The sequence below is a fragment of the Balearica regulorum genome, chromosome W (genome assembly GCF_011004875.1).
Source record: "Balearica regulorum gibbericeps isolate bBalReg1 chromosome W, bBalReg1.pri, whole genome shotgun sequence".
Classification (NCBI taxonomy): domain Eukaryota; kingdom Metazoa; phylum Chordata; class Aves; order Gruiformes; family Gruidae; genus Balearica; species Balearica regulorum.
In genome coordinates, this window is record NC_046219.1 from 23,995,333 (window position 1) to 24,022,871 (window position 27,539).

General features: G+C 47.0%; 1 protein-coding gene and 1 long non-coding RNA gene across 3 annotated transcripts in view; one reads left to right on the forward strand and one right to left on the reverse strand.

Moving 5' to 3' along the window:
• LOC142599226 (uncharacterized) overlaps positions 1 to 27,539 on the forward strand; it is a 1,086,559-nt gene that overhangs the window by 943,194 nt on the left and 115,826 nt on the right. The window lies entirely within an intron of this gene.
• LOC142599158 (small conductance calcium-activated potassium channel protein 2-like) overlaps positions 1 to 27,539 on the reverse strand; it is a 162,252-nt gene that overhangs the window by 6,999 nt on the left and 127,714 nt on the right. For both annotated transcript variants that reach the window (XM_075738900.1, XM_075738901.1), the window contains 3 exons: positions 26,718 to 26,828; positions 25,070 to 25,197; positions 20,206 to 20,275 (listed from right to left, as the gene is read on the reverse strand). In XM_075738900.1, the coding sequence (XP_075595015.1) occupies positions 20,206 to 20,275; positions 25,070 to 25,197; positions 26,718 to 26,828 (309 nt within the window). The remainder of the gene's footprint in view (positions 1 to 20,205; positions 20,276 to 25,069; positions 25,198 to 26,717; positions 26,829 to 27,539) is intronic.

Here is a 27,539-nt window from a genome sequence, read left to right on the forward strand (position 1 = left end):
CAGAGGGGTACCGATGGGCTTTTGGTGTAGCCACTGTGAACACTCACCTTTTAATAGTCCCATATGGTCAGTGCAAAAGTCTGATGGAGAGTGGAGGTTAACAGTGGACTATCGTGGCCTGAACGAAGTGACACCACCACTGAGTGCCGCTGTACCAGACATGTTAGAGCTCCAATATGAACTGGAGTCAAAAGCAGCCAAGTGGTATACTACAACTGAGATCACCAATGTGTTCTTCTCAATTCCTTTGGCAGCAGAATGCAGGCCACAGTTTGCTTTCACGTGGAGGAGTGTTCAATACACCTGGAATCGACTGCCCCGGGGGGTGGAAGCACAGTCCTACCATTTGTCACGGACTAATCCAAACCGCACTGGAAAAGGGTGGTGCCCCTGAACATCTACAATACATTGATGACATCATTGTGTGGGGCAGTAAGGCCAAAGAAGTGTTTGAGAAGGGCAAAAGAGTAATTCAGATTCTTCTGAAAGCTGGTTCCGCCATAAAGAAAAGCAAGGTCAAGGGACCTGCACAGGAGATCCAGTTCTTGGGAATAAAATGGCAGGATGGACGCCGTCATGTGCCTATGGATGTGGTCAACAAGATAGCAACTATGACTCCACCAGCTAACAAGAAGGAAACACAAGACTTCCTGGGCCTCGTGGGGTTCTGGCGAGCACATATTCCAGGTTATAGTCAGCTTGTGAGCCCTCTCTATCGAGTAACCCAAAAGAAGAACTATTTTGAATGGGGCCTTGAGCAACAACAAGCCTTTGAGCTTAACAAACAGGAAATAGCTCGTGCAGTAGCTCTTGGGCCTCTCCGGACAGGACCAGCTGTGCAAAACGTACTCTACACTGCAGCTGGGGAGCATGGCCTCACCTGGAGCCTCTGGCAGAAAACAGCAGGAGAAACCCGAGGTCGACCCCTAGGGTTTTGGAGCTGGGGGTATCGAGGATCAGAAGCCCACTACACCCCAACTGAAAAAGACATGCTAGCAGCACATGAGGGGATTCGAGCCGCTTCAGAAGTTGTTGGTACAGAAGCATCTCTCCTCTTGGCACCGCGATTGCCCGTGCTACACTGGATGTTCAAAGGAAACATTCCCTCTACACATCACGCAACCAGCACTACATGGAGTAAGTGGGTAGCATTGATCACGCAGCGAGCTCGACTGGGGAAACCCAACCACCCAGGAATCCTGGAAGAGATTATGGACTGGCCAGAAGGCAGAGATTTTGGAGCACTGCCTGAGGAGGTGGCTCGTGCCCAAGAGGCACCACCATGTAATGAGTTACCAGAAGATGAAAGGCATTATGCTCTGTTTACTGATGGATCCTGTCGTGTTGTAGGAAACCATCGGAAGTGGAAAGCTGCTGTGTGGAGTCCCACACGACAAGTCGTTGAGGCCACTGAAGGAGAAGGTGAGTCACGTCAGTTCGCAGAAGTGAAAGCCATTCAGCTAGCCCTAAAGATTGCTGAACGAGAAAAGTGGCCAGTACTCTATCTCTATACTGACTCCTGGATGGTGGCAAATGCCCTATGGGGCTGGCTACAGCAGTGGAAGAAGACCAATTGGCAGCGAAGGGATAAAACCATCTGGGCTGCTGCACTGTGGCAGGACATCACTGCCCGGGTAGAAAACATGGCTTTGAAGGTGCATCATGTAGATGCTCACATACCCAAAAGCCGTGCCACTGAAGAACATCAAAACAATGAACAGGTAGACAAGGCTGCCAAAATTGAAGCAGCTCAGGTGGACCTGGACCGGGAGCGTAAGGGTGAGCTATTTGTAGCTCGATGGGCCCATGAAACATCCGGACATCTAGGGAGAGATGCAACATACAGATGGGCTCGTGATCGAGGGCTGGACCTGACCGTGGAGGCCATCACACAAGTCACTCATGAATGTGAAATATGTGCTGCAATCAAGCGAGCGACACGAGTAAAATCTCCCTGGAACAGAGGGCAATGGCTGGGTTTTCGACATGGTGAGGTCTGGCGAATTGACTATATCGGGCCACTGCCAAGAACACGCCAAGGCAAGCGCTACATACTCACCATGGTGGAAGCAACTACTGGCTGGCTAGAGACATATCCTGTAAACCATGCCACTGCCCGAAACACCATCCTAGGCCTTGAAAGGCAAATTTTATGGCGACATGGTACCCCAGAAAGGATTGAATCAGACAATGGGACTCATTTCCGAAATAACCTCATAAGCTCCTGGGCAAAGAAACACGGCATTGAGTGGGCGTATCACATCCCCTATCACCCACAAGCCTCTGGAAAGACTGAGAGATATAATGAACTGTTAAAGACTATGTTGAGGGCATTGGGCAATGGGGCATGGAAGCACTGGGATACAAATTTAGCAGAAGCCACTTGGCTGATTAATACCAGAGGATCTGCTAACCATCCTGGTCCTGCCCAAACAGAACCCCTACATAGTGTGGGAGGAGACAAGGTCCCTGTAGTGCACATGGGAAAGTGGCTGGGGAAGGTGGTGTGGATTGCCCCTCCCATGGGAAAAGGCAAGCCCATTCCTGGGATTGTCTTTGCTCAAGGACCTGGGTGTACTTGGTGGGTAATGCGGAAGGATGCGGAGACCTGGTGTGTGCCTCAAGGAGATTTAACCTGAACCGATGAAGAGCGAGTTTTGCAAGGAGCCAGACGAGTGCAACAATGACCCAAAGCAAGCCGGCGCTGGTGCCCGACAATTGAACATACTGCTTCTCCTGTCCTGAACACCCATCCTGACAGATTGGGCTCAAGTCATAGCCTGTTCATGAACATCTGGAGGAGCGGAGGAAGCTCATGGAACGAGAGAGTAACATCTATCTGTTAAAGGACTGGGGATAGTAGTTAATGAGAATTAAATACAATGGAACGGTTATAAAATAGATATATGTATTAAAGTATGTGGGACGTGAGCATGACGCAAATGGTATGGAATAAGGGGTGGAGATTGTATTGGGTCTGGCTGAGATGGAGTTAATTTTCCCCATAGCAGCCCTCATAGTGCTGTGCTGTGTATTGGTAGCGAGCAAGGTGTTAATAACACACCAGTGTTTTGGGTACTACTGAGCACTGCCGGCACACATCAAGGCTGTGTCTCCAACATTTCCAACATTTCTCCCCCCCTCAGCAGTAGACTGGGGGTGGGCAAAATCTTGGGAAGGGACACAGCCAGGACAGCTGACCCAAACTGACCAAAGGGATATTCCATACCATATGATGCCTGCTCAGCAATAAGAAGCTGAGAGACAGAGGGAGGAATGGGGGACATTCTTTTTTTTTTTTTTTTTTTTTTTTTTTTTTTTTACAACATTTGTCTTCCGGAGCAAATGCTACTCATACTGAAGCCCTGCTTCCCAGGAAGTGGCTGGACATCGCCTGCTGATGGGAAGTAGAGAATAATCTTTTGCTTTTGCTTTGCTTCTGTGCGCGGCCTTTTGCTTTTGCTGTATTAAACTGCCTTTATCTTGACCCACAAGTTTGGGGTTGTTTTTTCCATCTTATTTTTCTCCCCTCCCTGTCCTGCTGAGGAGGGGAGTGATAGAGCGGCTTGGTGGACACCTGGCATCCAGCCAAGGTTAAACCACCACATACCCACATGAAAGAGCTGGAGTGGGTAATAGTCTGAAGGCTGTACTAAGTTCTTCAGTCATCTGGTGACATCCCTGATTCGGGCCCCAGGGAGGCTGCAATCTTCCCTGAAAAGAGGGTCCAGTCTGCAAATCAGTGCTTCCGTTCTGCTCAGGAGGGAGTCACCAATGACCGTAACTTGCCGTTGTTTCTTCTCGGCACTGGTCTTAATGCAGGTCTTGTTGCGAGGAGTTGGTTGTTCTGACCTTGGCAAGAGTGCTTGCATGGGTTCATCCTCTTCTATCTCATTATGCCCTTCGTCTACCATACCCAGGGCCTCATACCTATTCTGTGAAGGTAGCTGAGAGGGTAAGGAGGGGTTTCTCTTACAGCTCCGTGCAGTAACCTGCTTCTATTCCTCCCTATCCCTTGTAACGCTGCCTTCCTCCTGGTACAGAACAGATCCTGGACCTGCCTCCAAAGTGGCCACGCTGAGTTGGCTTCTGTGTACCAGAGATGGCAGAGCATAGCTCCATTGGTCAATCTCCTTCTCAGACTCTTGGATGCTCCTCAGTCTGCCCACCTCCTCCTGAAGCTGGGCCATCAGGCAGAGCAGTTCATCTACCTGGTCACACCTCCCGCAGGCGTGCTTGCTATCACCCTCCATCTCCAGGAATATCCTCGCACATACCCCGCAGTCTGAAGCCTGTGTGGTCACACTGTCTGTGTAGCTGCACTGGTTCTACTGGGTGCTAGAAGCTCAGGAGAAGCAGAGGACACGGCTTTATTCCAGGTGGTCACCATGCTGCTGCAGCGTCTGCCCACTGGGTAATATATATGCACGTCCGTTGCAATCAGCTGGGCTGATTGCAATGGCAGGCAGGAACCCAAATTAAGGACTCAGAGGAAGGGACCCCCTGTCCGGGTCCCTCCCAGAGTTGTCTGAGGAAAGCCTCAGCTCCAGTGTCCAGGTGTGAAACCTATCAAGATGAGTCAATGCTGGAACATGTTTTGGACTGAGGGATGTTGCTGCCTTGGGGTATGGGACGCATTATAGGATGCAGGGGAAGAGTATTTGGGGATTGCAGAGGTCTCATTATGGGATGTTTAGGGAAGGAATCAAAGGCTGGGAAAGGGAAAGATCTAGGTGATTTGGGGAGGAACAACTGCGGTGAGTGAGTGAGCATGTGAGTATTAGCAAAGATCAAGCCGGACTAGCCTGTGGGTAAGGTGAAGTGGCCTGAGAGTCAGGTGTGGGAGGGCTAGCGTGTCCAAAGGTAAGGCCATGGGAAGAGCTGGCTATTAGAAGGACCAGGGGAGTACCAGGCAGATGCTGGGGGGATGGGGGGGAGGGTGGTGTTGGGTTGTACGTCTCTATGGATGAAACCTGCTGGGGTGGGTGAGTGTGTCTCTAAGGGCAAGACCACGAGGGGGGTTGACTACCAGGGAACCAGGAGAGCCCCAGCCAGGTCTGTGCGTGCGTGTGTGTGTGTGTATGTGCGTGAGATAGTCTGTACCAACAACTGGAGTAGGACTGTGGCCTCGGGGGCTCATATATCCAGGTGGCAGCAACTGGGGAGAATGGGTTCCATGGGGAGCTACTGGGCAGACTGAGTGTCTGAGTCCAGCTGCTGGAAGGATCATGTATCAGGTGTAAGTGGCAAGGTTTTGCTAGCCGGGGGCGGGCTGCAGAGGTGGCCTCTGTAAGAAGAGATAAGGGGCTGCCCTGTGCCAGACACAGATGGTTCCAGCCAGCTCGGCAACAGACCCACTGCTGGCCAAAAGCTGAGGCACTCAAGCGAAGCTGGTAGTGCCTCTGTGAAAGCATATTTAAGAAAGGGCAAGAATACTGGACAGGCAGTGGGGAGTGAGGAAAAAAAGTGTGAGAAACAACCCTGCAAACACCAGGGTCATAGAAAAAATAGGGGGAGGAGGTATTCCAGGCGCTGGAGCAGATATTCCCTTGCAGCCCATGGAAGAGACCACGCCAGAGGAGATATTCACACTGCAGTCCACTGGAGCAAACAGTTATTTCCTGAAGGAACTGTGGCCCATGGAGAATCCACGCTGGAGCAGATTTTTTCTTGAAGGACTGCAGCCCGTGGAGAGGACCCATGCTGGAGCAGGGGAAAAGCATGAGGACAAAGGAGCAGCAGAGAAGAACTGTTATGAACTGACACTAACCCCATTACCCCTGTGCTGCTTGTGGGGCAGAGAGGGGAGGTAGAGGAATCAGGAATGAAGGAGTGAAGTTGAGCCTGGGAAAAAGGTGGGGTGAGGGGAAGGTGTTTTGGTTTTTGTCTTTGTTTCTCACCATCCTACTCTATTTTTAGTTGGAAATAAATTAAATTAATCTTCCTCAAATTGAGTCTGTTTTGCCTGTGACAGTAATTGGCAAGCAATCACCCTGTCTTTATCTCGACCCACAAGCTTTTTCATCTTATTTTCTCCCTTTGTCTTGTTTGGGAGGGGGGTAAGAGAGCAACTGGGTGAGGGTCTGGCAGCCGCCCAAGGTCAACTCACCACAGTTCCACATTGTACATATGTGTGTGTGTGTGTGTGTGTGTGTGTGTAAATATTTTCTCACTAATCGAACTCCATCCTGAAGAAGTTACAGGAGGAAGTCAGCAGGCTGCACAGCATCAGAGAGGATGAGAGAGAGAGATAGACAGTATCTTCTCAGAGATGCAACAGCTTCAAGAGCCCCAGACCCCAGGTGTGATGGAGACACAAGTAGTCTGTCCCTAGCACAATAGTAAGTGCAACCTCTGGGGAAGGCGAAGAATGGAAGCTGGTGACTTCCAGCACCAAGAGGAAGGCTTCTGCTCTACCTACGGGCTTAAACTACAAAACAGGTTCACTGTCCTCAAAGCTGAGGAGGAGCTGGATGTGCTTTCAAGTGAAGCATCTGGACCAACTGACCCTGAACCATGCAAGACCACCAGGAGGAAGTGGTGAGTGATAGTAATGGGCCGCTCCTTGCTATAGGAGACAGAGGCACCAATCTGCCAACCCGATCTATTGTCTAGAGAAGTTTGTTGCTTGTTGAGGACCTGGATCCAGGATGTTGTGGAGAGAATGCTGAAGTTTGTCCAACCCTCTGACTATTACCCCCTGCTCTTCTTCTGTGTGGGCACCAATGACAGTGCCAAGGGCAACCAGGAGAGTATCAAAAGTGACTATTGAGCTTTGGGGGTGATAGTCAGGGGCATGGAGTCCCAGGTGGTATTCTCCTCAATCCTGTCGGTGAGGGGAAAGGGTGTAAGGAGGAGGGCACTGATACACCATGTCAACAATTGGTTGTGGAATTCATGTAAGCAATAGGCTTTGGTTTCTATGACCATGGGACCCTGTTTGAGGATGAACGTGTGCTTGGGAGATATGGGCTCCACCTCACCAAGTGGGGAAAGATACCTTTGCCAGTAGGATGGCTGACCTGGTAAGGAGAGCTTTAAACTAGGAACGACAGGTGAGGGAGTTACCAGCAGCCCTGTAAGGGAGTGATAGACACTTTGACGAGGTTGACGAGCAAAATGCCTGGAGTGCTATGACTGAAAGGGAATGCAAAATCAACAAAATAGGGCTTAAACGAAGTCACCTCCAACATTTGCATGTAAGCAAGGAAGTGCCTACAGGGCACCATTATGGTAAAAAAACCCCAACAGATTCCTTCTGGGAAATCAGCATGCTGGGGTGCCTCTCTGAAGTGCATGTACACTAATGCACATACCATAGGGAATAAACATGAGGAATTAGAGCTCTGCATGCAGGTGCAGGACTATGATCTTGCTGGGATCACAGAGACATGGTGGGATAGCTCCCATGACTGGAGTGTTGCAATGGAAGGATACAGTACAAAAGACAGGCCAGGAAGATGAGGAGGAGGAGTTGCGCTTTATGTGAGAGAGCAGCTGGAATGCATGGAGCTCTGCCTGGGGATGGATGAGGAGACAACTGAGAGATTATGGGTAAGGATGAAAGACAAGACAGGTAAGGGTGGCATTGTAGTGGTTGCCTGCTATAGGTGCCCTGATCAGGAAGAACAAGCAAATGAGGCCCTCTACAGACCACTAGGAGCTGCCTCATGTTTGCAGGCCCTGTCTTCATGGGAGACTCTAACCATCCCAATATCTGCTGGAGGAACAACACAGCAGGGCATAAGCAATCCACGAGATACCTGAAGAGCATCGATGACAACTTCCTGATCCAAGTGATAAAGAGGTCACCAAGGAGAGGTGCTCTGCTGGACCTCATACTCACAAACAAGGAAGGGCTCATTGTAGATGTGAAGGTCAAAGGCAACCTTGGCTGCAGTGACCATGAGATGGTAGAGTTCAGGATCCTGAGGGGAGGGAGCAGGGCAAAAAGCCAGATTACAACCCTGGATGTCAGGAGAACAGACTTTGGCCTCTTCAGGTACTGGCTTGGTAGAGTCCCATGCGATAAGGCCCCCAGAGGGAAGAGGGGCCCAAGAAAGCTGGTTAATGTTCAAGGATCACCTCCTCCAAGCTCAAGAGCGGTCCATCCCAACAAGCAGGAAGTCAGGCAAAAATCAACTGAAGGAGTTAAAGTCTTTTCTCGCTGGAGAAGAGTAGGCTCAGGGGGAACCTCATCACAGTATTCCAGTACTTAAAGGGTGGCTACGAAGAGGTCGGAGGGTCTCTCTCCACAAGGAGTCGCATGGAGAAGACAAGGGGCAATGGGCACAAGTTGCACCAGGAGAGATTTCATCTCGATATAAGAAAGAAATTTTTACAGTGAGAACAATCAGTCACTGAAACAACCTCCCCAGGGATATTGTCTACCTCGACTCCAGTAAGGCCTTCGACACTGTCTTCCAGAAACTCCTCATAGAGAAGCTGTTGAAGTTTGGGCTGGATGTGCAGACAATTGGCTGAACAGCTGGGCCCAGAGGGTGGTGATCAGTGGCACGAAATCTAGTTGGAGGCCAGTAACTAGCAGTGTATCCCAAGGGTCAATACTGGGTCCGATTCTGCTCAACACCTTCATTAATGATCTGGATGATGGAGAAGAGTGTACCCTCAGCAAGTTTGCAGATGATGGTGGCTAATATGCCAGAGGGTCACGTTGCCATCCAGAGGGACCTTGATGGGCTGGAGAAGTGGGCTGACAGGAACCTCATGCAGTTCAACAAGGGGAAGTGCCAAGTCCTGCACCTGGGGAGGAACAATCAGTATATGCTGGGGGCTGCCCAGCTGGAAAGCAGTTCTACACAAAAAGCCCTGGGGTTTCTGGTGGACACCAAGATGAACATGAGCCAGCAGCGTGCCCTCATGGCAAAGGTGGCTAATGGTATCCTGGGCTACATTAGACAAAGTATTGCCAGCAGGTTGAGGGAGATGATCCTTCCCCTCTACTCAGCACTGGTGAGGCCATACCTGGAGTCCTGTGTCCAGTTCTGGGCTCAGGCCTGTGCTATGCTGTGTCATGCTGCACTGTGGTGCACATACAGTGTGGCCTTCAGGCCTGTGCTATGCCACACAAATCCCTTGGCCGCAGGATAAACTTAGCCAGCTCATTGTAACAGAGGATCCTGCAGGCAGCTACCAGTTAGTACTGGTGATTATGTCACTTGGGTGGCTTTGCCTTTATCTACAAGCACAGCAAGAAGTTCTTATGTGAACATTCTTTCTCTTTGACAGTAGAAATTATAAATAGAGTTGTTTCCTTGTAAGAAAATCCTATAATGGCTTGGAAGACCAAAAGGGGATAATCTCGGCTGTGGACGGGGTCTGCGTGGCATGCTGCACGTGGGTTGGAGTCCTGTTCAATGCTACACCACTCAGGGTTCCCAGCATCTAAAGGGATGCCATTGTCTCCTTATAGTGTTAGATAAATAGCATTTTAAATGATACCGTACAGAGTCTAAGTGCCTTTCTTACTGGGATCATAACGGACCAGAACCTCCCAGTGCAAAACAGGGCCACTAAGATGATTAAGGGACTGGAGCATCTCTCCTATGGGGACAGGCTGAGAGAGCTTAGAGAAGAGAAAGCCCAGGGAGGTGTGGTGGATTGACCCTGGCTGGAGGCCAGGTGCCCACCAGAGCCACTCTATCACTCCCCCTTCTCAACTGGACAGGGGAGAGAAAATATAACAGAAAGCTTGTGGGTTGAGATAAGGACAGGGAGAGATCATACATCAATTACCGTCACGGGCAAAACAGACTCAACTTAGAAAGAAAAAAAAAAAATCATCTAATTTATTATCAAGCAAAACAGAGTAGAGCACTGAGAAATAAAACCAAATCTTAAAACACCTCCCTCCACGCTTCCCTTCTTCCCGGGCTTAACTTCACTCCTGATTTCTACCTCCTCCCCCCTCAGCGGCACAGGGGGACGGGGAATGGGGGTTGTGGTCAGTTCATCACACCTTGTCTGCCGCTCCTTCCTCCTCAGGGGGAGGACTCCTCACACTCTTCCCCTGCTCCAGCGTGGGGGTCCCTCTCATGGGAGACAGTCCTCCACGAACTTCTCCTACGTAAGTCCTTCCCACGGGCTCACAAGTCCTGCCAGCAAACCTGCTCCAGCATGGGCTCCTCTCTCCACGAGTCCACAGGTCCTGCCAGGAGCTTGCTCCACCGTGAGCTTCCCACGGGGTCACAGCCTCCTTCAGGTGCCTCCACCTGCTCCTGCCTGGGGTCCTCCATGGGCTGCAGGTGGAATCTCTGCTCCCCACCATCCTCCATGGGCTGCAGGGCGACAGCCTGCTTCACCATGGTCTTCACCACGGGCTGCAGGGGGATCTCTGCTCCGGCGCCTGGAGCACCTCCTCCCCCTCCTTATTCACTGACCTTGGTGTCTGCAAAGTTGTTTCTCTCACATCTTCTCACTCCTCTCTGGCAGCAAAAGCTGCCCCTTCTTTCCCCCCCCCCCCCCCCTTCTTAAATATGTTATCACAGAGGTGCTACCACTGTCGCTGATTGGCTCGACCTTGTCCAGCAGCGGGTCTGCCTTGGAGCCGGCTGGCGTTGGCTCTATCAGACAAAGGAGAAGCTTCTAGCAGCTTCTCGCAGAAGCTGCCCCTGTAGCAACCCCCCGCTACCAAAACCTTGCCACGTAAACCCAAAACAGGGGGGGAATCTCATCAATCTCAGTCTTGATATTTTATGACCTCGGGCTCTTCCATCCCATTCAATATGGAGGCAATAGATCTTGGCTCTAAGTCGTCCATGATGCCACCATACATTCCCCACTACTACAACATTAAAAAACCCCTCCTTTGCATCATCTCTTGACTTAGTAAAAGCTCCATGAAAACATCTACAAATCTGATATATGGGTGTCTTTCAAGTCCCCCCACTCCTTTTTTAGAATATTATTTACTACAAAATCTACCAAAACCAGTGACAATACTTAGATTTCTGGTGTGCCAAGATCACTTGTTATGATAGTATCATTCTAATAATGCCTCATTGTTCCCCACTCTCTTTCCTATATTGGGATTGTAAGCTGTTTGGGAACTAAGACTATATTTTTCTCTTCTGTTTTTATACAGGACCTGTATCAATGGAATCAGGTGTTAAGAGTCCTGAAGTGCTACAGTAATATAAATAGCAATAAATGAAGATGGTAGCTCTGTATCACCAACTGTACTGTACACATCATAATACTAGATCTGACTTTGTCTTTTTTTATCCTTCAGACCCCACTGTGCTCTGCTGAGATATATGACAATATCCATATTATATACTAAGCTGAGGCACCTGTAGCAATCTAGTCATGGTCCTCTGTCCTTCTCTTTACTGATGCAGCCCACCCTGAGCTTTCTGCTGTTATCACCAGGACCTCCAGTCCTGAGATAACTAATTTAAAGCTATCACAGATAATTTTACATTATGGTAGACTGCAACAGACGTAGCTACGGCAGCTGTTCTAGAGGGAAAAAGCCATTGTTATCCAGAGTGACTAAAATTACAGAAATCATATCTGATGAGGATGAGGCTATGAAGTTTAGATCCGGATCATGCCTTCCCAGTTCACAAGTGCTTAGACTGAAGGTTCATACTGATGCAATATATAGTGATTGCAAAACTGCAAGGTTGTGCTGGTTTTGACTGGGATAGAGTTAATTTTCTTCATAGTAGCTAGTAGGCTATGTTTTAGATTTGTGATGAAAACAGTGTTGATAATACAGGGATGTTTTAGTTACTGCTGAGCAGTGCTTACACAGCATCAAGGCCTTTTCTTCTTCTCACACCACCCCACCAGCAAGTAGGCTGGGGGTGCACAAGAAGTTGGGAGGGGACACAGCTGGGACAGCTAACCCCAACTGACCAAAGGGATATTCCATACCATATGATGTCATGCTCAGCAATAAAATCTGGGGGAAGAAGAAGGAAGGAGGGACGGTCTTGTTTGTCTTCCCAAGTAACCGTTACGCGTGACAGAGCCCTGCTTTCCTGGAGGTGGCTTGAACACCTGCCTGCCAATGGGAAGCAGTGAATGAATTCCTTGTTTTGCTTTGCTTGCATGCGCAGCTTTTGCTTTACCTATTAAACTGTCTTTATGTCAACCCATGAGTTTTCTCACTTGTACCCTTCTGATTCTCTCCCCCATCCCACTGCGAGGGGAGTGAGCGAGTGGCTGTGTGGGGCTTAGTTGCTGGCTGGGGTTAAACCACGATAAAGGTTCAGACTCAGACTTCAACAAAGTCCAGCGCTTGGGACTAGCATTTCAGTAAGGGCCCACTTTTAGTGATAAGCAAAGACAAGTGCTTGCAACTCTTTAACTAAAGGTTTAAGTTTGGGGGGATGGTTTTTTGTCTTTTAAAATCTAAGACAAAGAATCATTAGCACTGCCAGAGAAGCCACACTGAAAACAGCATTTGGTCATCAGTTTCCATTTGGTTCTTTCTTTGGTAAAGTTCCAAACGCAGTAGTTGCCGCGTGCTAAGAGGAGTTCAAGGTTTGTGATGTCCCCCGGGGTGTCTGAGGAGGATTTCTGGGCTCCTGGCACCTTTGGGCTGTGTGTGTGTGTGAGGGACCCTCCATCAGGCGGCAGGTCTCACCAGAGGGGCGGGCGAGAGTTGGGCGGTGCCAGCTGTCCCCGCGGCCAGTTCAAACCGTGGGAAGCCGCATATAACTGGCCCCTAGGGAGCGCCAGCGGCCAGGATTTGCAAACAGGGAGTGGCGTCAGCAGTTTGTGCGGCAGTTCGCGCGGGAAGGGCTGCACGCTCTGCCAGTTAGTGAGCTGCTCTCTGCTCTACTCACCAGCAGGCTTAGGCTGCAGCCCCAACGGTCACCCCAACTAACTGGTGGCTGTGCAAGCCTACCCAGAAGCTTGAGGTCTCCAGGGAATTAGAAGGGTTACATCTTTCAAAAGAATTACCATTTTATAAGTGGGTTATTTTTCTGAGAACTATAAGGAGACTGTGACCTGCTGAAAGAAAATGGTGTCCACCTGTGTGACGGTTGTGCTTTCCCCCCACCCCCAACCTGACCTTTACTTCCCATAACCCTGCTCAAGCGATAACCACCAGTGGCGGTTGTAATGGCTGCATCTGTCGTGATGGCTGCATCCAGCTCAAAGTGGATTTGGGGAAGACAGATAACAACACAATAGCCAAGGGCTAATTTGAGCAATGCACCCACCTAACCACAGTGCTGGTTAATGTCTGATTCAAGCCAAATTTGGAAGAAACTAACATCTGTAGTCGGTATGCAAATATGACTATGAGTCAATCATCTTACCCCATAAATAGTGAGCAGCCCAAGAGCCCTTTGAGCTCTCCTGCACAGCAGCGGGCTGCACAACAGGATCTCCCCTTGAGTAGGGACACCTCTCAAGGTTACGCCTGCCGCAGAGATCCCTTACTCCTCGATACTGAGAGATTCCTTGCTGCAACAGATCCTTGGTAAGTGACTAATATTTTGCTAAACTTGGTAAGCTTCACTAAGATTATATCTGTGTTGGGTTTGTGTGGCAAGGTTTTGGTAGCGGGTGGGGGCATGGGTTATAGGGGTGGCTCCTGTGAGGAGCTTCTAGAAGCTTCCACAGTGTCTGGTAGAGCCAATGCTAGCCAGCCCCAAGATGGGCCCGCCCCTGGCCAAGGCCAAGCCAATCAGCGCCTCTGTGATAACATATTTAAGAAGGTGGGAAGTTTTTTTTACATCGGGAGGGGGAAGTGCGGAGATGTAACACCAAGGTCAGTGCAGGAGGAGGAGGGGGGAGGAGGCGGCGCTCCAGACACCGGAGCAGAGATCCCCCTGCAGCCCGTGGTGAAAACCATGGTGAAGCAGGCTGTTCCCCTGCAGCCCATGGAGGACCGATGAGGGGGTGTAGAGATTCCACCTGCAGCCCGTGGAGGACCCTACGCTGGAGCAGGTGGAGGTACCCGAGGGAGGCTGTGGCCTGTGGGAAGCCTGGGCTGATGCAAGTCCCTGGCCGGACCGGTAGACCCGTGAAGAGGGGAGCCCACGCCAGGGCAGGTTTTGGTGGCAGGACTTGTGACCCCGTGGGAGACCCACGCTGGAACAGTTTTCTCCTAAAGGTCTGCACCCCATGGAAGAGACCACGCCGGAGCAGTTCGGGAAGGACTGTAGCCCGTGGGAGAGACTCCATTTTGGAGCAGGGGAAGGATGAGAGGAGTCCTCCCCCCGAGGACAACGAAGCGGCAGAAACAACGTGCGCTGCACTGACCGCAACCCCCATCCCCCTCCCCCCATTCCCTTCCCCCCCCCCCCCCCGCCACTGAGGGGGGGGAGGAGGTTGGGAGGTGTTTTAAGGCTTGATGTTACTTGTTTTTTTTTCATTGCTCTATTCTGTTTAGTAATAAATTAGATGAATCCCTCTTTCTAAGTTCAGTTTGTTTTGCTCGTGATGATAATTAGCTCTCCCTGTCCTTATCTCGACCCGAGCCTTTTGTTAACTTCTCCTCCCCATCATGCTGGGGAAGGAGTGAGTGAGCGGCCGCGTGGCGCTCAGCTGCTGGCTGGGCCTAAACCACGACAGTCCTTTTTTGGCGCCCAACGTGGGGCTCGAGAAAATCGAGATAAGGATACTAATTGGAAGAGGTAACGGGCAAAACATGAACTGAACATAGTTTGAGATTGAAGTAGTGGTGAAGGGACGAGGGGTGGACTCTGTATTGGTGTTGTGATGGGGGTATTTTCACTTTGGTGTGGGAAAATTCTTTTTTTTCTTTATAGATGTGATTACTGTTTGTGAAGTTTTTGTGTTGAATGTATATTTTAATGATTCTTGTGTTGAATGTATATTTTAATGATTCTTAAATATGTGATTCACAGAGGCGAGGGGTGGAATGTGTTGGGTTTGTGTGGCAAGGTTTTGGTAGCGGGTGGGGGCATGGGTTATAGGGGTGGCTCCTGTGAGGAGCTTCTAGAAGCTTCCACAGTGTCTGGTAGAGCCAATGCTAGCCAGCCCCAAGATGGGCCCGCCCCTGGCCAAGGCCAAGCCAATCAGCGCCTCTGTGATAACATATTTAAGAAGGTGGGAAGTTTTTTTTACATCCGGAGGGGGAAGTGCGGAGATGTAACATCAAGGTCAGTGCAGGAGGAGGGGGGAGGTGGAGGTGCTCCAGACACCGGAGCAGAGATCCCCCTGCAGCCCGTGGTGAAGACCATGGTGAAGCAGGCTGTTCCCCTGCAGCCCATGGAGGACCGATGAGGGGGTGTAGAGATTCCACCTGCAGCCCGTGGAGGACCCTACGCTGGAGCAGGTGGAGGTACCCGAGGGAGGCTGTGGCCTGTGGGAAGCCCGGGCTGAAGCAAGTCCCTGGCCGGACCGGTAGACCCGTGGAGAGGGGAGCCCATGCCAGGGCAGGTTTTGGTGGCAGGACTTGTGACCCCGTGGGAGACCCATGCTGGAACAGTTTTCTCCTAAAGGTCTGCACCCCATGGAAGAGACCACGCCGGAGCAGTTCGGGAAGGACTGTAGCCCGTGGGAGAGACTCCATTTTGGAGCAGGGGAAGGATGAGAGGAGTCCTCCCCCCGAGGACAACGAAGCGGCAGAAACAACGTGCGCTGCACTGACCGCAACCCCCATCCCCCTCCCCCCATTCCCCCCCCTCCCCCCCCGCCACTGAGGGGGGGAGGAGGTTGCAGCCGGGAGTGAAGTTGAGCCCGGGAAGGGGGGGAGGGGTGGGGGAGGTGTTTTAAGGCTTGATGTTACTTGTTTTTTTTTTTTATTGCTCTATTCTGTTTAGAAATAAATTAGATGAATCCCTCTTTCTAAGTTCAGTTTTGTTTTGCTCGTGATGATAATGAGCTCTCCCTGTCCTTATCTCGACCCGAGCCTTTTGTTAACTTCTCCTCCCCATCACGCTGGGGAAGGAGTGAGTGAGCGGCCGCGTGGCGCTCAGCTGCTGGCTGGGCCTAAACCACGACAGTCCTTTTTGGCGCCCAACGTGGGGCTCGAGAAAATCGAGATAAGGATACTAATTGGAAGAGGTAACGGGCAAAACATGAACTGAACATAGTTTGAGATTGAAGTAGTGGTGAAGGGACGAGGGGTGGACTCTGTATTGGTGTTGTGATGGGGGTATTTTCACTTTGGTGTGGGAAAATTCTTTTTTTTCTTTATAGATGTGATTACTGTTTGTGAAGTTTTTGTGTTGAATGTATATTTTAATGATTCTTGTGTTGAATGTATATTTTAATGATTCTTAAATATGTGATTCACAGAGGCGAGGGGTGGAATGTGTTGGGTTTGTGTGGCAAGGTTTTGGTAGCGGGTGGGGGCATGGGTTATAGGGGTGGCTCCTGTGAGGAGCTTCTAGAAGCTTCCACAGTGTCTGGTAGAGCCAATGCTAGCCAGCCCCAAGATGGGCCCGCCCCTGGCCAAGGCCAAGCCAATCAGCGCCTCTGTGATAACATATTTAAGAAGGTGGGAAGTTTTTTTTACATCGGGAGGGGGAAGTGCGGAGATGTAACACCAAGGTCAGTGCAGGAGGAGGAGGGGGGAGGAGGCGGCGCTCCAGACACCGGAGCAGAGATCCCCCTGCAGCCCGTGGTGAAAACCATGGTGAAGCAGGCTGTTCCCCTGCAGCCCATGGAGGACCGATGAGGGGGTGTAGAGATTCCACCTGCAGCCCGTGGAGGACCCTACGCTGGAGCAGGTGGAGGTACCCGAGGGAGGCTGTGGCCTGTGGGAAGCCTGGGCTGATGCAAGTCCCTGGCCGGACCGGTAGACCCGTGAAGAGGGGAGCCCACGCCAGGGCAGGTTTTGGTGGCAGGACTTGTGACCCCGTGGGAGACCCACGCTGGAACAGTTTTCTCCTAAAGGTCTGCACCCCATGGAAGAGACCACGCCGGAGCAGTTCGGGAAGGACTGTAGCCCGTGGGAGAGACTCCATTTTGGAGCAGGGGAAGGATGAGAGGAGTCCTCCCCCCGAGGACAACGAAGCGGCAGAAACAACGTGCGCTGCACTGACCGCAACCCCCATCCCCCTCCCCCCATTCCCTTCCCCCCCCCCCCCCCCGCCACTGAGGGGGGGGAGGAGGTTGCAGCCGGGAGTGAAGTTGAGCCCGGGAAGGGGGGAGGGGTGGGGGAGGTGTTTTAAGGCTTGATGTTACTTGTTTTTTTTTTCATTGCTCTATTCTGTTTAGTAATAAATTAGATGAATCCCTCTTTCTAAGTTCAGTTTGTTTTGCTCGTGATGATAATTAGCTCTCCCTGTCCTTATCTCGACCCGAGCCTTTTGTTAACTTCTCCTCCCCATCATGCTGGGGAAGGAGTGAGTGAGCGGCCGCGTGGCGCTCAGCTGCTGGCTGGGCCTAAACCACGACAATATCTTAGATTGATTGTGCACATATAATCCTTTAGACATAAACCGTTGAACAAGTCTGGGACTAGGATTGACTCCAGCCACACCTAGACTCCTCTGAGTAGTTTAGAAAGCAAGGAGGTCCTCTCTGAACTTCGTGACTCAATGGGACGGTCTCCCCAACGTGTCTGACTTACCCTGTCCTCTATGCAGTAAATAATCAAGTGTGCCTTGCCGTCAAATCTTGTTAAACCACTGTCACATTTACTATCAACGTTGTTAAATCTCTGGTTTATATCAATAAACGTATTGCTGCTTTTCTCTTATGAGTGAAGTGCATCACTCCATCTGTGACAACCTGCCACAACTGCAAGGCTGAGGCTGAAACCCAAACAGAAGCACTACAGCTTACCTATGCTCATGCCTCAACCCAAACAGACCTCCCAAGGACTGAAATACCTGTCCAGACCTTAGGTTGCATGGAGCTCCAGCACCTGGAAGTCCCCCAAGCACCTGAAGGCAGCGGTGGATGTCATAGCTGCAAGTGTGCTCAGCTGGAACAACTCCTTTCCAGTGAAAAAGGGAAACATTGAACCCATTTTAAAAAAGGAAAGAAAGGAGGACCCTGGGAACTACTGAACTGTCAGCCTCACTTCTGTGTCTGGGCCTGAGTCGACGAGGGAGCTGCTCCGGTGCCGGCCCAACCTGCAGCCGAGCACAGGGGGTTTTCCTGAGGAAGGGAAACGCCAGGGGAACGGAGAGACCCGCCAGGAGCCAGCAGCTCTCGCGGGAGGCACTGACGAGGCCTGGGCATTGCGAGAGCAACCGTGGCCACTCCCACGTCTATAAAATGCAGCCTAGGGAGCGATAACAATCTGGAGCGCTACGAACAGAGCGGGGCACGGAAGTTTGTGCAGGAAGGGCGTAGTCACCCTACCAGCTCAAGAGGTGAGTTCCATTGGTGTTCATCACCCCCTTGGAAGGAGCTTAGCTATGGCATCCACCCGGCAGCAAGCTCTAACCTCTGCGCTCGCCAGAATGGATGTGGCAACCCAGACAGAGCTCCCGCGAAAACATGCGGCCACCCAGGTCTCAGGCTGCAGGGAGTGCCAGAGCCTGTCACTGGGAATGGATGGCAGTAGTGAGAATGGCCATGTGAGGTGTGACCAGGTGGACGATCTGCTCAGCCTGGTGGCAGAGCTATGAGAGGAAGTAGAAAGGTTAAGGAGCACCAGGGAGGCTGAGAAAGAGATAGACTGGTGCAGCCAAGCTCTGCCCTCCCTGAGACAGAAACAGGGACAGCCACCAGACAAAACCCAAGATCAAGGGGACCCTGTATCCTTCCCCTGCCAGGATGAAGGCAGTAGCTTAAAGGAAAGGAGTGAATGGAGGCAAGTCCATGCTCGGGGCAGCAGGCAAACCTCCTCCTTGCCCACCTCGCCCTCCCAAGTGCGTCTGTACGACAGGTATGAGGCTCTGGCTGTGGAAGGCCAGTTGATGGATGACGTGGATGACGGTCCATCTACGCCAGAGATGTCGCCAAGGTCAGAAAGGCCCACCCCCCCCCATATCATGACCACCTCCACGAGGAAGAAAAGGTGGGTTATAGATGTAGGTGACTCCCTTCTGAGGGGAACAGAGGGTCCGATATGCCGGACAGACCCTCCTTTTAGGGAAGTCTGCTGCCTCCCTGGGGCCTGGGTTAAGGACATCACTAGGAAACTCCCCAGCCTGCTACAGCCCTCAGACTATTACCCACTACTGCTCTTCCATGTGGGTGGTGATGAAGCCGCAATGCGTAGTCCAAGAACGATCAAAAGAGACTTCAGGGCCTTGGGACGGTTACTGAGGGAATCTGGTGCACGGGTTATTTTTTCCTCTCTCCTTCTAGTTGCAGGCAACGACACTGGGAGGAATAGACTGGCTACTAGGGGACTATGTTTTAAATTTGTGATGAAAAAAGTGTTGATAATACAGGTTCCTTCCAACCTTAACCATTCTGTGATTCTGTGTTCCTGCTCAGCCAGAGAGGAGAGCAGCATGAGGCCATTGGTGCTGTCTTTGCTCTTGTGAGTGCTCTGTGTGTGTTTGTCGTGATCTGTGTGGCCAGCCATGTCTATATGTGATGTATATTTCTGCTCTGTGCGTGTGTGACTACTGGGAATATATCTTCAGCTTTGCTAATGGTTGGACCTGGGGAAATGGAGCTGCAGCAGCCTCACCTCTCTTGGACTGCTGGACCTGGCTCTGTATTTTTCCACTAGCAGTTTGCAGTTGAATGATTTTTTTCAGTTGATCTCAAATTGCTTTAAAAATAACAACAAACTCTTATAATATATCAGCAAAATGGGCAGTTATTATTCATTATAAAAACTTGGAACAAATACAAACCTAAATTTATTTGTCTAAAATCACTGCTTCATAAGAGAACAGGAATGGAAAAACCACAGCCCTCAAGTTCAGTCTGTGTGAGGGCCTGTGAACTATAGTCCCTCACAGCATAAGCTGTCTCCAGACAAGAAACCTCTTTATTATACAGGACTACACAAACATTGCCTAGTCAAAGTTCAACCTAAGCATTTGCCATGATCACTGCAGTCTGTTTCAGCAGCTCTCAGGAGCAGCCCCTCAGTTATGAAATCTTTTCCAAATGTTCAGAAAATAAAAGGTACATTCAAACCTTGGTCAGAGCCATAAACAAGATGTTTCACTTAATAAACGTTAACCCAAAGCATATATATGTTTTCATTTTCTAGAATTAACAAATTTGTTAACAATATTTGCATGTATAAGTCATAACATTTTTCTCTTACAAACTCTTCATTTGGAAAGGATGAATGTTGATACAAAACAACAGTAATTGCCTACTAACCTTTGCCAGGTCCACCAAAGTGTTGGCTTGATCGTTCAGTTTCCTTTGTTCCATTTTTACACTTCTTAATCTAAAAAGTGGAATTTTAAGTCAGATTTTTGTGTGTGCATGTGTGCACCTGTGTGGTCATCTTAGGACTTCTAAAAAGCATGCATAAAACTTACAAGAACAGATATCTGCATGGACAATGCCTCAAGTGCTTTGTATAAAGTCAGAATTGGTCATGTGTCTGCTACAATGAGAAGCATGCCTCTTCAACACCACAAAAGAAAAAGAGCAAGGAAATGTCATGTCCTTGAGACTACTGTTTGCCATGGGTAAAGCTGCATTCAGAAAGGGAGATAACAATTTATCCAGACTATATGAAAGAAAGCCAAAACATTCCTCAAAGCCTCAGTATCATTACAAGTAGATATAGGAAGAAACATAGAACAAATGGTTTTTTTGTCATTAATGTTGTAGCAATCAAGAATCTTCCCATGCCTACATGACTAGATACAGGTATTAGCCCTGTTCTGTCAGAAATGAATTGGATTAGCAGGTGTTTTAACCTGATGGAAATACAGTGATAAGTGAATTTCTCATTACTTTAAACAGAACTTCCACCTGACCAGCAGCTAAATAACCAACATACTTGCCAATATATTTAATTTTCTTACCGCTCTGAACATTTCTGAATTTAAATCTGGTTACATTTTAAACTTACATTAGACATACCTTTCCAATGCACTATTTAAACTAGACTGCTGTAAAAATTATGAAAGAAGAATCAAGGGTATATTTTCTCTTTAATGCTTAGCTAAAAGTGCATTATTATTAATTAGTGATGCACATACTCTGAAAGATATGTAACTGACCTTCCTATATGTTTCCTGAATCAAATGCCTTTTTTTTTCAGATTAACTACTAAAGGAGTGTTTTTTTACATGCGATTTTCAAAAATAAGCAATTTATCTCTTAAGTATAAGTGTTTTTTTAAAATTTTTCTTAAAGTAGAATTACTTGGACTTTCAGTGAATTTTCTAGTAGATGTTCTAAGCAAGAAATAGCATTTTTCAAAAGCAACAAATCAATTTATAAAATCTGTGATAGATGCCATGCAGTCTACTAGTAGCTCAACAGGCAATCAAGCTATCTATTTGGTTAACTCTCAAATGAAAATAAAGTTGGCAGCATTTTGTTGCACATAGATTGCTTACAGATACTCCACCTAGTTCTCATGTATTGTCTTAGCTATATATATCTTATAAAGCAAACATGACTGCACAAAAGCATATAAAACTGTTCTTGTAAAGCAAAAACTAAAACTCTAGCAATGGCACAAAAGAGCTCCATGCCACTGCCAGCCTGTATAGTACAGCCACAGCAGTTGCAAAGGAAGTATTTTTTTTCACTTCAAGCCTTTGTATGCCTCAAAGTGTTCTAACTGAACCCTAATGTGAAAAATGGTTTTGCCTTCTCTGAATTTTGAATATGGGGGATGAAATTCTGACCCTATTTAAATTAATGACAAAACTTCCAAGGCCTTCAGTGGGATCAGGATTATTTCCTTAAACTCCTGGAAGCCAACCAATCTGTTCATCTCAAATAGCTTGATGTTTCCAAGATGGCAATAAATTATTTTAACCTGGATGCAGAATTGGAGGGAAAGATTCCTATTCAGGGACATTTATTTTTCCAAACTAAATTGGGGAAAATGTATAGAAATTTCCACTTAAATTCTGAGAAGTAGATGAAGGCTGTTAAATTCAACAGTGTACCAAGTTTTGGAGGTTTTTACATTTTTTTTAAAATAAAAGCCTTTGGGGAGATACTCCAAAATCAGAAGTTTGTGTCAGATATTTAGTTACCATACATTTTCCTTTCACATCTAGGCTAACCTCCATGAAAAAGAATGCTGTGAAATATTTTTCTTAATATGTGGGCATAACTCTTTTAAGGTAGAAATCAATTGTTCATATAAAATTGAAATTCCAGCAGCTTGTTACTGGAATGTCATCCACTCTTCTTCCCCTGGAGGCTTCCTTCAGAGCACAATGTAAGTGCAGTTCATAGGAATAGTGCTTTCAGAGGCTACAAGCTGGAGGTATTCTAAAGCAGATATTATGGAGGAGTCTCCAAAGTAATGAGTTATATCATTACTGCCCCAGAACAAAATGTTTACTCAGAGATAAGCATGTAATGATTTGACTAGAGAATGATAATCCTAGTGTTTTGGTGAGCACACTCTCAAGCAATTTGCAGAATATATATTTTCTGCTTTTCTTAAGATTCTTTGAAACATCTATTTGCCAGTTAGTATGCCAAATTTTAAAATTTTGAGCAATCCATTGCTATTGTAGAAAGAAAAAAAAAGTAACAGCTGACATTAAGGTGATAATATCTAATGGTAACCAGCCCAAAACCTGGCACAGACTGGAAAACGTATCTCTAGGTAATGGTAAGTCTTTAGCTGCAGCAGCCAGATTAAAATATAAATGGCAGACTTTCTGTTTTAAATTCATTATGAGGACATATGAAACATCTTGATTTTATGAACTTCACTTATCACGGCAAAAGATGATGATTCTGGATCGTGTTTCCATGGCAGCAATCAGACCATTGAAGTTCACAAATAAAGACTCTATTTTTTGCATGCAAACAGTGATAGATTCTGAAAATTTAGGAAGGAACAGCTCATACAACTTACTTCCGAGCTCTATTTTCATTTTGTTGAAATAAAAAGACAAAACAGAAGATGACAAACTGTAAAATATACTAAAACAACCAAAAGAGCACAGTGGGCTCTATTCAGCAGGTGGGAAGTCCTACAGAGTTGCTATTGCTTCCAATCAGTAACTGCTGCATTTGGAGTCTAATACTCTCATGTTCATGAATCCATGGTACCTTCAAACCTCCCCATTAACTATCCCCTGCAGATTTTCTTCTTTATACAATATATAAAATGTCTTTTAATATTATTGTTTAGAGTACTGATTTCACCTTCACCTTAGTAAGTGTGCACGAGAAAGAAAAAAGACTGAGACCAGCTGAAGTCACAGGCAATATTTTTAGACCCTTTAGGGATGTGATTGTGAGTTTGAGACTGTTATCTACTCTGATTTCTTGTATAAAATTGGCCTTGAAACTTCACACCTTTTATTCTTGTCTCCAGCCCAATGACTGGGAAGGTGAGGGAGGGGAACCAATAAAAAACTTAAGAATCCAGAAAGATGGAAGAGAGTCATTTGCTACTACAAGGTCCTTTGTTCCCTTGAGAAAAGCTCAAAGATGCGAGGGAGGGTAAACAAATTGCACACAATACTCTTCTGCAGCTGGAAGAAAGAAGAGTGCTAGAGCAATGTTTCTATCCATGGTACATGACATATCAAAACATCAGTTCAAAATGAGCCTTAATTGATCTACATGTCCCCAGTATGTCATGGAAAACCCATTTCACAGGTCATACAAAAGGCTGCCACAGGCTGGACAGGGATCTCAAATAGAACAGACAAAGAGCAGCATGGGTCCTGGATGTTCCTTATGATGACTCTGTGGCTGCTGGGGACAAAAGTCTTTTTATTTCTCCCATGTAGTCCAAGGAAGAATAACTGAATCAATGTACAATTTTAGCTGACTGTGACTTAGAACACTCCTACAAACACTCTAAACAATTCTGCATTACCCTGTGCTGCACATAACCAGAGTATTTTCTAAATAGATACTACAGTAAAACCTTATCTTTGTCTCACTCTGAAAGAAAGAAATTCAAACTCAAGAGCACAATTCTAGGAAGGGAGAGAGTGCATGTGTGAGGGAAGGAGAGTGTGTGCAAGAGAGGAAGAGCATGCAAAGAGGAGGAAGAGTGTGTGCAAGAGAAAGAAAAGGAGAAAGAGAGGGAAGGGGGGGAAGAGTGAGCAAGAGAGCAAGAAAGCAAAAGAGAAACCAAGAGATAGAAAGCGAGAGCAATAAAGAATGAGTGACAAAGAGGGAAGAGGGAGAGAAGTGGGCAAGAGAGGAAGAAAAAGAGAGAGTGGGGGAGGGAGGAGGAAGAGTGTGTGCAAGAGAAAGAAAAGGAGAAAGAGAGGGAAGGGGGGGAAGAGTGAGCAAGAGAGCAAAAAAGCAAAAGAGAAACCAAGAGATAGAAAGCGAGAGCAATAAAGAATGAGTGACAAAGAGGGAAGAGGGAGAGAAGTGGGCAAGAGAGGAAGAAAAAGGGGGGGGAGGAGGAAGAAGAGGAGAAAGAGAAAGAACAAGAAACGGAGAGAGGCCAAGAGACAACACAAGAAAATGTAAAAGAGATGGGGGGGAGTGCGTGTGGTTTTGTCAGAAAGAAACAGAGCAGGAGCAAGAAAGAGAGAAGAAAGAGAGAGAGAAGGGGAGAACAAAACAGAGTGAATGAAAGGGAAAAAGCAAGCAAGAGAAAGGGAGAGCCAGAGAAAGAAAGACAGGGAAGGGGAAGCCGAGGGGGAACACATGAGAGATGGAGAGAGATAAAAAGGGAGAGAGAGAGAAAGAGGGAGAAAGAAAAAGGAGCAAAGAGAGGAGGAAGAGAGAAAAGAATAAGAAAATGAGAGCCAAAAGACAGAACAATAAAGAATGAGAGAGAAAGAGAGAGAAAGAAAGAAAGAGATATTGAGACACAGAGAATGAAACAGAGGGAGAGAGAACAAGAAAATAAGAAAGAGAGAATGTGAAAGAGAATGAGACAGTGAAAGAGAGCAAGAGGGGAAATGAGAGAGAAAGAAGAAGAGATACAGAAAGGGAATGAGAGAAAACAAGAGGCAGAATGAGAACAAGAAAGAGAGAATGAGGAAAAGAGAACAAGAGAGGAGGAGAGAAAGAGAGTGCTTGGACAGGAAAAACAAAGTAAAATTGTACTTACTGATGAATAGCTTGCAAGAATTTTCGTTGATGTTTCCTTACTTTTGCATGGTCTATCTTTTTAACCAGTTTTGTACTTTTATAAATTAACCATGTTTCCCTGAGTACATTGGCCGCTGCATTTTTCACCTGTTCCATAAAAGAAAAACACCAGGCTGACAAAAATAACATTATGTTCTTTTTTTATCTTTTCTAATGTAAAGTCTTTCTAAAACACTTAAGACTGCCTAACTGTGGGATGTGTGTACATGAAGAAGCTGCCACAGTGAGGCCAGAAAGCAATTATCACATCAAAGGGATTGCTGAGCAATTTCCATGTTGTTTATAAAAGTGATATTGGGACAAACTCTCTTTGCATCTGGGAATTACTTCTCCCTTTTGAAAAGAGTTAGTACCATTTGTTGTTTATGACAATATAAATTACAGTGAAGGATTATTAATATTCTTATCTGTATGGCAATTATCTAGATGCATTTTATAGGACCATAAATTTTCTCTCTTTCTTGTTGCATCATTATTACCTTTGTTTCTCTTAGAAATTTAACAATCTCTTAAATTTTCAGAGCTGTTAGAACATGGGGTTTTGTTTGTTTTGGTTTTTATATTTTTCCTTATTCTGGTTTCTTTCTTACCATTCTTAGAGAACATGAAAAAACAGCTTGTCAATAAATGTAGCCAGTGTTCTATTCGATGAGTGCTTTGATCTTTTTTTTAAATGAGGCTTTCTATAAAATGTTCAACATAATACCTACAGTTCCTTCCTAGGCCCTCCAATATTCCCAAGAATACTTGAAAGCAATAGACAAATAATTTCAATGCAATGTTGATTAATGACAGGATTACTAGGCTACTTGCAAAGGCAAACAGTTATTATTGATCTGTATTTTCTCTCCCTCTGGCTTTATATCATGCCAGTCACTGCAGTGTCAGAGCTAACCCAATGTAGAGGTAAAGACATTTTAGTAATGCTATGCAGTAGCTCTTCCCAGCAGGAGCTCCCAACCTTGAAACCATAAAAGCACTGGAGAACCTTGGTCCTGTCTTCAGTGGAAACAGAATCAGATTTGAGAGACTTCCTCAAGATCTCTAGTCCTTGCATTTCCACAAGATCTGGCTATCTTCAAGCTGTGGGGGAAACTTCTCTAGTATCTGTGTAATGGATTTGTGATCTGAGGTATATCTCATACTTGGTTGCTTGTTTTGTTTGCTTTTCATTTCCTTTGAGTTTCATGAGTCTGAAACTACCAAAACACCACTTGGATACACTATTAAACCGATATTTAGATTTATATGAAGTATAGTTGAATAGAATAAACCTTAAAATTCTATATATTCTTCTCATATGCTACATGAAAGTTTGTCAGTTTAATATATTAGTCTCTATTTTCACAGCTTTTAACTGTTGGTTACATCAATTATCTTCCAGCTGCAAGAAGAATATTCAAATCCTCAAAATCTTCTGAGAAACTTCTGTTGTCCTCAACTTCAAAGAGAAACTCAGGACATTCAATTCCTCCACATAGCACCTTGCAAAGTCACACCCATGAAAAAGTTAATAAAAGAATGGTGCATGAAACCATTTAAAATACATTCAGAAAAAAATTTAACACACATTTCCTTTTCAGTTGTGAATATAAAGTGTGACTTACTCTTTTAGTTAGCTGAGTGTCCATCATGAAATTATGCACATGTTTTTCAGCTTTGGTAAGTTCTAACTTCCTTGCAACCACAGCTACCACTAGTGCAGTGCACCCAGCACCCTGAAAAAAAATAAAACAAATCCCCAAGATGTTATTACCGCATTTTGCTGAGTTTTTAACGGAAGATTCTCCTTTGCTGTAGAAATCCGGCAGGCATCAGGTGATTGATCCCTGATAAACGTGCTACAGCTATTTCAGTTCAGAATAATAGAAGTCAGCAATTGCAGGCTAGTAAACTGCCAAGACATCAAAATAATTGGTGAGCAGCGTTGTTTAAAAGTTCTGCTTTTTTTCCTTCAGGGGTTGAAAATTCAAACACATCCCATTTCTAGTGCATAAACAAAAATTTTAAAACCCAGAATAATAGTAAATAAATGCAGAATACCCTGTTCTTTACAATTGTCTAGAGTGTACAGTAATTGCTAAAGAAGAAATAAGATTACATTAGTATTTATCACACAAAAAAGAAATATTTCCTAGGATGTTCTTTAAGGCCTAAAGATTGTGTTGGGTTTGCGTGGCAAGGTTTTGGTAGCAGGAGGGGGGTCTACAGGGGTGGCTTCTGTGAGGAGCTGCTAGAAGCTTCCACTGTGTCTGACAGAGCCAATGCCAGCCAGCTCCAAGACGGGCCCGCCCCTGGCCAAGGCCAAGCCAATCAGTGCCTCTGTGATAACATATTTAAGAAGGGAAAAAAGACTAGTTGGGGGAAGTTTTTGCAGCCGGAGAGAGGAGTGAGAAGATGTAAGAAACTCTGCAGACACCAAGGTCAGT